General features: G+C 35.3%; 3 protein-coding genes across 3 annotated transcripts in view; 2 read left to right on the top strand and 1 right to left on the bottom strand.

The window, feature by feature from the left end:
* The window catches only part of LOC105622182 (dihydrolipoyl dehydrogenase, mitochondrial), a 5,177-nt gene extending 1,660 nt beyond the window's left edge, over window positions 1-3,517 (top strand). The window contains exons 2-7 of the mRNA XM_012203612.1: window positions 198-483; window positions 738-1,104; window positions 1,190-1,534; window positions 1,667-1,758; window positions 2,365-2,693; window positions 3,117-3,517. Coding sequence (XP_012059002.1) covers window positions 198-483; window positions 738-1,104; window positions 1,190-1,534; window positions 1,667-1,758; window positions 2,365-2,693; window positions 3,117-3,182 — 1,485 coding nt within the window. The 3' untranslated portion in view covers window positions 3,183-3,517. The remainder of the gene's footprint in view (window positions 1-197; window positions 484-737; window positions 1,105-1,189; window positions 1,535-1,666; window positions 1,759-2,364; window positions 2,694-3,116) is intronic.
* Window positions 3,518-5,450: 1,933 nt separating this feature from the next.
* LOC105622181 (histone deacetylase 3) lies at window positions 5,451-6,752 on the top strand. The gene has a single exon (XM_012203611.1). The coding sequence runs from the start codon at window positions 5,451-5,453 to the stop codon at window positions 6,750-6,752; it is 1,302 nt and encodes a 433-aa protein (XP_012059001.1).
* Window positions 6,753-8,477: 1,725 nt separating this feature from the next.
* The window catches only part of LOC105622179 (cytospin-A), a 62,217-nt gene continuing 60,896 nt past the window's right edge, over window positions 8,478-9,798 (bottom strand). The window contains exons 11-13 of the mRNA XM_012203608.1: window positions 9,511-9,684; window positions 8,992-9,374; window positions 8,478-8,567 (exon numbers count right to left, since the gene is read on the bottom strand). Of these exons, the coding sequence (XP_012058998.1) occupies window positions 8,478-8,567; window positions 8,992-9,374; window positions 9,511-9,684 (647 nt within the window). The remainder of the gene's footprint in view (window positions 8,568-8,991; window positions 9,375-9,510; window positions 9,685-9,798) is intronic.

Genomic DNA, 9,798 nt, shown 5'->3' with positions numbered 1-9,798 from the left:
TTTTCCATCACTTTAACATTAGAATTTATTCACTTCATTTTTATAAAAATTAGCCCACTCTTTCAGTAATCCTTTATATATGTTAAATATATTTTTTTACATATATATATATATTTTTTAATTTTTAATTATTAATTTTTTACCAAGTATGCTCATTGGTCATCAATTGCTATAATATTATTTCCATTTGTTATCAGCCAACATGCATAAAGCGTGTTCTACCAGGTATGACGGCCATCCAACAGCACAGGTATGCCAGTACATTGGATACAGATATAGTGGTAATTGGGGCTGGTCCTGGTGGATATGTAGCAGCGATTAAAGCTGCACAATTGGGCATGAAGACTGTGTGTGTGGAGAAAGACCCAACTCTGGGAGGCACATGTCTTAATGTTGGATGCATTCCATCAAAGTCACTTTTAAACAATTCGCATTATTACAACCTGGCATATACTGGGGATTTAGCAAACCGTGGAATTATTAGTGAGTAAACTCTGAGTTAGTCATTTGAGTTATTCATTTTTACCAATGTAAATTAAGTTTAACCTTGGTTTCATCTCAATCTAATCATGATTTACTTTTTAGTTATATCTTAATTTATTCTTTTTCTAATTTTTAGAATTAGAAGAACATAAAAAGTAAATTAAACCGAGATTAAAATTAATCTATATTAGAAGAAATAAACATTAAACAAATCGTTTATGAAAAATCAAATGATAATGGATTATTCTTTGCAGTGTCAAATGTTCGATTGGACCTCAACAAACTTATGGAACAGAAAACAAACGTAGTCAAATCTTTAACCAGTGGTATAGTGGGTTTGTTTAAAAAGAACAAAATCGAGTGGGTTAAAGGTCATGGAAAAATCACAGGCAAGAATCAGGTCACTGTTCTAAAACCTGATGGATCAGTGGAATCGACTATCAATGCAAAGAATATTCTGATAGCGACCGGAAGCGAAGTTACACCTTTCGCCGGCATTGAAATCGACGAGAAACAGATTGTATCCTCAACGGGTGCACTCTCACTCAATGAAGTTCCCAAGAGGCTTATTGTTATAGGAGCTGGTGTCATAGGATTGGAATTAGGCTCAGTTTGGCAAAGGTAAAGCGCTAAATTTACAATAAAAATATCCTTTAATATAGAAAAAGATGATTATTCATTCTCGCTAAAATTATTATTTCTACAGACTGGGTTCCGATGTAACGGCCGTTGAATTCATGCCGACGATCGGTGGTATGGGTATCGACGGGGAAGTTAGTAAAAGCTTGCAGAAGATACTTGCGAAACAAGGATTGAAATTTAAACTGGGAACGAAAGTCACGGCTGCTAACAGGCGTGGTAATGAGATCTTGGTTTCCGTCGAGAATGCGAAAGACTCCAGCAAAAAGGAGAACTTAGCGTGCGATGTGTTGCTAGTGTGTATCGGCAGAAGGCCGTACACACAAAACTTAGGTTTGGAGGATATGGGCATCGAGAGAGACGAGAAAGGAAGGATACCCGTGAATAACCGATTCCAGACGGTAGTGCCTAGGTAAATTACAAAATTTAAATTAGAAATTAAATGTCATTTTGAAATGTCATTTTAATTTCCTCCGATATACATATACCTACAACGAAATATCTTATTGACTCTAAATAACTGTTTCCATAATTAAATTCGCAGTATTTATGCTATTGGTGATTGCATTCATGGACCAATGTTGGCTCACAAGGCTGAGGACGAAGGTATAATTACAGTGGAAGGTATTACCGGAGGTAATTTTCATTTTAATTTACATTTTAAATATTATGTATTAGTTCATCTTATTTTAAGCTAAAGATAAAGAAAAATTAAAAAGTAAAATGAATTTATTCTTCACGTACAATACACGTCAGCAAGCTCTGTACAACATTATTTCTCAATATAATTGTTCAGTTTTATAATAGTTTTTCTGTAACAATCCGTAAGTCATTCAGTCTGCGAAGAAGATTTTTGTCATGAAACCACATCGTTTTCTAAAATCTGGATCAATAAAAATTAAACTTTTCACATTCAGTTTATTGTTCCCTACTTCTAATTTGGATCATTGAAGGAAGTCCTGCGTAACTAGTGACAAATTTCAATTGTCTTAGAGTTTAAGAAGCGATACGTGGTTTTATAGTTCTGTTTCACAAACGAAATCAGAAGACTTATGACACAAAATATGCAAAGTTGGATTAGTTAAATGATTGTATTGAGAAGTAATGGTGTATATATTTTGCTAATATATGAAAAGAATAAATAAATTCGCTTTACTTTTTAATTTCCCCAATATACAAATATGAACTTCTTTCCTTTTTTTTTCGTTCGATATTAAATGTGGATTATTTCATAATATGTAGGTGCGGTTCACATCGACTACAATTGCGTACCGAACGTCATATACACGCATCCGGAAGTGGGTTGGGTTGGCAAGACGGAAGAAGATCTAAAAAAGGAAGGCATTATTAATTATAAGGTCGGTAAGTTCCCGTTTATAGCGAATTCCCGAGCGAAAACAAATCTCGAGACGGACGGCTTCGTTAAGGTACTCGCAGATAAAAACACAGACAAGATCCTGGGCGTACACATGATCGGACCGACCGTGGGAGAGATTATCAACGAAGCGGTTCTTGCGATGGAGTATGGCGCCAGTTCGGAAGACGTTGCCCGCACATGCCATGCACATCCGGTAAGAATTTAATGTTAATTTTATTTTACATTACAATCTCTTCGCGTACATGATATCCTTATACAATCTCTTGACAACTAAACGTTACATATTTGGAAATAATTTTGTGCAAAAAAATGACTTAAAATAATTCTTAATCTTTTTTAACAAGTTATGTTACTTATTATACTTGACTGTTAATTCTTGCTGAAATTGACTTTAAGGCCGGTATTCGTTCTTATATTATATCCGGTAGTCAGATCTTATATTCAAAATCGTTTTAAATAGTTTTAAAAACTCACAAACCAATCAGAGTCTTAAGACATTATTTAAAACAGTCTTGAAATAAGAACGGATTATGAATATCACCCCCAATACTTGAATTGAGAGGAAATTTAAATAGAATTTATCAGGCGTGATTTATATTTCTTTTCTTTCTTTCAGACGTGCGCTGAGGCGCTCAGAGAAGCTCATCTGGCAGCCTATTTCGGCAAACCCATCAACTTTTAAGATCTTATAGAGAATAAGTAAATTGCACTTGTTAGTTCATATCGTGAATGCGTTCAACATTAAATGTGCCTGTTTCCAAATTTTACTGAAATGAAATAATTTGATCTTTCATGGACAGTATGTTTAAGTTCAATGATGTATGATTTATGCGGTTCTTTTGACTTCACATCGTAGCCTGGATCTAGTCTACGTATCAACGTAATATACATCGCGCGTCGTATAAAAAATTACAATTGTAAATAAAAGCTGGAAGCCATTACGCGGAGATGTAGCTTTATCTCTGCCACGTGATTTGTATTTATTACGAATAAATGAAAAAAATGCGGCATTATAATCTCTCGGATTCTTCGAATCCAAAAGGAGATAAAGAGATGCAAATGTAAATATAACATACATAAGAGATAAAGAAAGTGTATGAAATCAAAACGCACAGCAAAAAAATTCCTAAACAAATTTTATAGAAAAGAAAAAATTCTCACGTATTATAGAAGAAAGCAAATTATTATTTTTTTAAATTTTATCGAGAGTTGTAAATTTTAATTCAAGTTAATCTTTTATATATTTTCAGAAAAAATATTTATTTATAATTGCAATCGTAAATATATTTTGCATTTTTTATAAAAATATATGAAAAATAACACACGATTCGATTATATCGTTCCAACATTGTTTTTGCTTTTTTGAAATTTATTTGTGTTGCTTGAAATCCCTAAAAATTTTCGCACTTAAAATATAAATATATATTCAAGCATTAAAGAGAACAAAGAGAGAGAGAGAACAAAGAGTTAAAAAAGTAATGCTAACAGATGTAAGGCCTTTCACGTGACATATAATCAAAGTGAAGAAAATTTTCAACAGTTGCAAAATAAACGTTTTGTTAAACACAGCCATTGCCATATTCTGTGTGCAGCACTGATAAGATGTTATTAAAAACTTGCGTTCAGCAGATAAAAACTAGTGATTCTTCAATACGATTGATTTCTACATTTAGATTCACCAAAGAACTAAAAGTAAGAATCAGTCATATTAAAGAATCGTTGAGCACTCGCTGATTAGTTTTCTCTGCTGATCGTTAGCATTCTTACAGGAGTTGGCATGCCCATTATGTGCCATAATTTATTTACTCGAATTTAATGAGTATCATGAAGTTGAAACTTCTATCTGCTCCTCAGGCAGTATTGCATTCATCGCAATACCTGGTATAATTGCAGATTCATCAAGATCTGAGATAGCAAACAAATTATTAATATATTGTATAATGTGGCACGATAATAAAAAATCATAATAATAATAATTATACACTTGACTACTGAAGAAGCTAAATACTTGTATACCTTCGCTGATTGATGATTCTAAATTCAATGTGGGTACTGCATCAGATTTTAATTTTCTTTTCTGTGGCGGTGAGTAGCCTAAAAGGGGTCGCATCCATGAAGACTCTTTGTACGCTACTGCATCAAAATGGGCGGAACAGATGCGTCCTACATGTAAAATGTGTTATTTTCATTTTACGAGTCTGTGATGTGTGTGAGCAACATATATTAGTATAAGCAAGGATATATTAGTTTTATACAAAGATACCATTTTTAACGTCAACATTTTCTTTTCCACACGCTTCTTTCCACTTTAACATTAATGTTTTCTCTTTTGGGAAGCGATAAAAATGTACATTTCTGAATTCTTTTTTTCGATGATCATTTTTACATGTTTTTACTTGACAAGTACTCATTTTGATCTCTCGAGCTGTCACTTCGAAATTGTTAAAGGTTATCGCTGTACAAATATTTAAATTTGCCGCATTTGGATTGTCTGTTTCTTTATTCTCGCGCGTGTCTATCCGTGAAATTGCAAACAGTGCACTCAACACACCATATCCCTTCCACCATAATTGAAACTGATTCAGCTTGAATCCACCCGCTGTCCACGCTCCAATCGGTGTCTCGTTCAACTACGCTCGTTTTGTTTGGTCTTGTGAAGCAGATAAATCTTAGCTTCTCAATTGCAGTGAATTAATTTCCTTCGATAAACACCGAAGAGCTCGAACATAGGATTTTATCACTCCTTGAAGTAAGTTAGGTAAAGGTTAAATTCCTTTCAGTTATTCTTAGCTTAATCTTCCTGAATCCTGATTCAACTCTACGATAATAGGATTCCGAGACCAAATTAAAATTTCATTTCGAGAAGAATATGAGGTATGTATCTCTTCAACAAATGTATATCTGTTCTTGTAAATACTCATGAATCTTTCATTGCACAGATAACCTCAACATGAGCTACAACAAGAAGGTGGCGTATTTCTACAACCCGGAGGTGGGTAACTTCCACTATGGACCGGGTCATCCTATGAAGCCACACCGGTTGTCCGTGATTCACAGCCTTGTTCTTAATTATGGTCTCCACAGGAAGATGCAAATTTATCGACCATACCGCGCCAGTACTCACGACATGTGTCGCTTCCATTCGGAGGACTACGTGGAGTTCTTGCAACGGGTCACGCCACAGAATCTACAAGGATATACCAAGTACCTGAGTCACTTCAATGTGGGAGATGATTGTCCTGTGTTCGATGGCCTCTTTGATTTTTGCTCCATGTACACTGGCGCTTCATTAGACGGTGCCACCAAATTGAACAATAATTGCTGCGACATTGCTGTCAACTGGAGCGGCGGTCTGCATCATGCCAAGAAATTCGAAGCATCCGGCTTCTGTTATATTAACGATATCGTAATTGCTATACTGGAATTACTTAAGTACCGCGCCCGGGTGCTGTACATCGACATTGATGTACATCACGGAGATGGCGTACAGGAAGCTTTCTACTTAACTGATCGTGTCATGACCGTGTCGTTTCACAAGTATGGCAATTACTTCTTTCCTGGCACCGGCGACATGTATGAGATTGGTGCTGAGAGCGGCCGTTATTATTCTGTAAATGTGCCATTGAAAGAAGGAATTGACGATACATCATACATTCAAGTTTTCAAGCCTGTCATATCACATGTGATGGAGTTCTTTCAGCCGACAGCGATAGTGCTTCAATGTGGTGCCGATTCTCTTGCAAATGACCGACTCGGCTGCTTCAGTCTCAGCACAAAAGGGCATGGCGAGTGTGTTAAATTTGTGAGGGACTTGAATGTACCGTTACTGACTGTTGGTGGCGGTGGTTACACATTACGAAATGTTGCTAGATGCTGGACATATGAAACGTCTTTACTTGTAGACGAACAAATCAGCAATGAGCTCCCATACACAGAGTACTTGGAGTATTTTGCACCAGACTTCACCCTACATCCCGAGGTTGTAACCAGACAGGACAACGCTAACAGTAAGCAGTATCTTGAAGCAATCACAAGACATGTGTGTGATAATCTCAAAATGATTCAACATTCGCCGAGCGTACAGATGCAGGACGTTCCGTGTGATGCGTTACCACCTGAAGAGGAAAGACAACCAGAACCGGATCCAGACTCTCGACAAAATCCACAGGACACAGACAAGATTGTCGAACCAGCGAACGAGTATTACGCTGGCGATAAAGACCAAGATAAGATGGATACAAACGATTCGTGATAGAGACAGTATTATAGTTTATGAGGGCGTGCAAATGATTTCTTAATCCTTCCTATAAAGTTCAATATAGATCTAGCAGAATCCAGATTTGGGAATTTATTAATTTCATGATACAGCAAACAAAGAAACTGACGAGATTGTATCTTTTCTATGACTGATTCCAAGACAATAGATATTGTGCAATTATTAAATTTTTATTTTCGAAACTATTGATGTATGAAACAAGACGAATTTTAATATAAGGATGTGCGATATGCATATCGATAAAAATCATTTGGAAATCGATCTTTTGATAACAAAGATGATTTTTTTTTCAAAAAGATCGATTTAAAATAACTTTAAAGACAATTTTCAATATTTTGCAAAAATATCGATTTTTTTTTACACATTGATATGCATATCAACACACTTATCGCTCATCCCTAATATAATGTATACTTTTTAAGTATGATACAAAAGTGTAAATATGAAAACTGTACAGACTGATTTGTTTATACTAATGACGAAACAAATATTTTACTCAAATAAATTTTGCAAAGACCTGGAACAAATTTGTAAAATACACTTATATTTTAGATCAAGTCGTATTTATCTGATATTCAGAGAAGGAAAAATTTTTTTCATTAAAGAAAACGATATGCGATATGATTACTCAGGATACCTGGATCTTAAATATCCATTAGGCAAGTTTATTGTTTTACATTAGACAGCAAATATCTGTATTGTCTACAATGGTACAACAACGACGGTGAGGACAATATTAATAGCGATAATAGTATAATAATAGTAATAGCAATAACGATAACGTCTGTATCTCTGTCTCGGGGCTATTTTGCTATATCACAGAGAACTTAATCTTCGTACGACATAATTGTTCCTTTTAGAGCTCTTCTTTTTTCCTTAATAAGAGTAGAAACGTAAAACGATTCACTCAGGGATAGGGGAGGGGACGAACCTCTCCGCGTGGTAAGAGCACTAAATGCGACTAATTGCAATAAATTAGATCTCTTAAATTAAGGCGCTTTGTTCTGTACATTCGTATTTTGTAAACTCTACAAAAAGTCTCTCGAAAAATAATACACGTACAAAAATATTCGGTACGAGAGGAACGCAAATACTCGATTTCCGATTTATTTTTTGCAAGAACGGTGCAAAAGACTACGATGTAGAGGCAATGCGTGTGTACTCTTCGTGAATGCATAACGCCGAGCTTTACCTTTGAGGAACACCACGTGCGGTTATTCGCGTGCGGATTTTCGTCTGCAGAAAGCTACTCGCGAAGTTTACAATGACTTGGCTCCGCTTTTTCATTCAACATACGAAGGATTCTTTGCTTGTGCTCTACAAAGCGCATACGCCACGTATGCATGTGTACATGTACATATATATGCATATATATATATAAAAGTTTTCAGTCTCATAGTAGCGGCAATTCCATTTGGTGTTTGGTCTTCATCAAACTCTTTGCATATACTCCAGCGGCTCGTACATTCTTCGATTCAAAACTATATACAACGCATAGAGGAGAATACAATTAGATAGGCAGTGCTGATTCAGCGATCCTTGATAAATATTTAGAATCTTTCTTGCAGCATAGCTTCCTTCTCATCATAAAATTTGCTTGACTAGATGCTATTGTTCTTTCTCGCTCGCCTCACAACGCCGAGCGCATTCAACAGTAGCACATGCCGTTTGATAGAGGCAATACAATGAAACAGTGATCAGTTACGTTTCGAAGTGCTTGTAAATACTAGTCACGTATGTCATGACTTGCTGCCAATCAGGTCGCTCGAGTTGACACATTTCACCGATGTTCTGGAAAGAATAATTCATATTGCTTTCATAAGAGAGCATATTCGTAACAGAATTAGATATATTATTATTAGAACCTTTATTCAATCAAAGTGGATCTTGGTACTTAATATTTTTATGTAAATTTAAAATTTTTTAATTCCATAAATTGTGCTGATTTGATTGTTGGACTTGTATCTAAACATTTATGTAAAAATATTCTTAAAATTTGCAAAAAAACTTTAACCAAATAAAGTTTTTTTCTCTGTTATTTTTTTTCTCTTATTCACTTATCGATCTACTTATTCACTTATCTACATTTTAACTTATTAATTAAATTATAATTGTAAAAAGATTGAAATATCATCTTATAAATTATTTTAATGTGTCGTATTACATGTTTATGTATATCTTTATGCGTTCAAGAATAATTTGTCAGTTAACTTACCAAAGTAGTTGGTATGCCAACACTCTCGGCAGCAGAGAAGGCGATCGAGAAGTTTCGCCGCTTTTCGACTGGCGTCAACGTGTCGTACGGTACCTTTCGTGGCAGATAGGAATGCAGAATCGCGCACAACGCTAGGCCATCGTTCCAGGAACTGCTGAAGTTAGTTATATCAATATTACGATAGCCTATTGTTTTATTTTGACACCACTTGAGCAAGGCGTTGCGCTTGGATCCACCATTCTTGACTAAGCCACACAGGGGATCTTTACGCTCCGACAGATCGGTGACACTATTTCGACGTACGAAGTCGATTGCCTTGGCATTCAAAGCGGCTGAATCCAACAGTTCACCCGGACTCAAAACCACAGGCGTTGACTTTGTCTCTGCGCGTCAACAATCAAAGCATACAATTAAGTATCAAGAATCTCCCATTCTAAAATGCATGATTATCTTTATATGATTATCTCTTATCGTTGATGACAAACATGTTAAATTTGCAAGATTTTAACTGATAATTACCTGACACTGGTTTCTTTGTAATTGTAGATTGCGTTTTGTTGTTATTTGTCGAATTCGCCGTGCAGATTAAATTGTTGATTTGTTGTTGATCCCTGAGAGGAGCTTTCAAAGACATGATATCTGTAGTTCCAATAGAATTTAGAGACGACGTAGAACTACTACGACTTCCAGGTCCTAAAATCAGTTATTTTCAAAATATATTAATTCGATAAAATTAAATAATATTTTATCTGTTATTTCATATCACAATTTCAAGTGAAGTGTCATAGACAATGTATAATGACAATT

Source organism: Atta cephalotes (genome assembly GCF_000143395.1).
Source record: "Atta cephalotes unplaced genomic scaffold scaffold00041, whole genome shotgun sequence".
Taxonomy (NCBI): Eukaryota; Metazoa; Arthropoda; class Insecta; order Hymenoptera; family Formicidae; genus Atta; species Atta cephalotes.
Note: the sequence above shows the minus strand (reverse complement) of the source record. Positions and strands in the feature narration are given on the sequence as shown.

What these genes read in the sequence shown, in the direction of transcription:
- LOC105622181 (XM_012203611.1), top strand. Translation starts at nt 5,451, where the DNA reads ATGAGCTACAACAAGAAGGTGGCGTATTTCTACAACCCGGAGGTGGGT.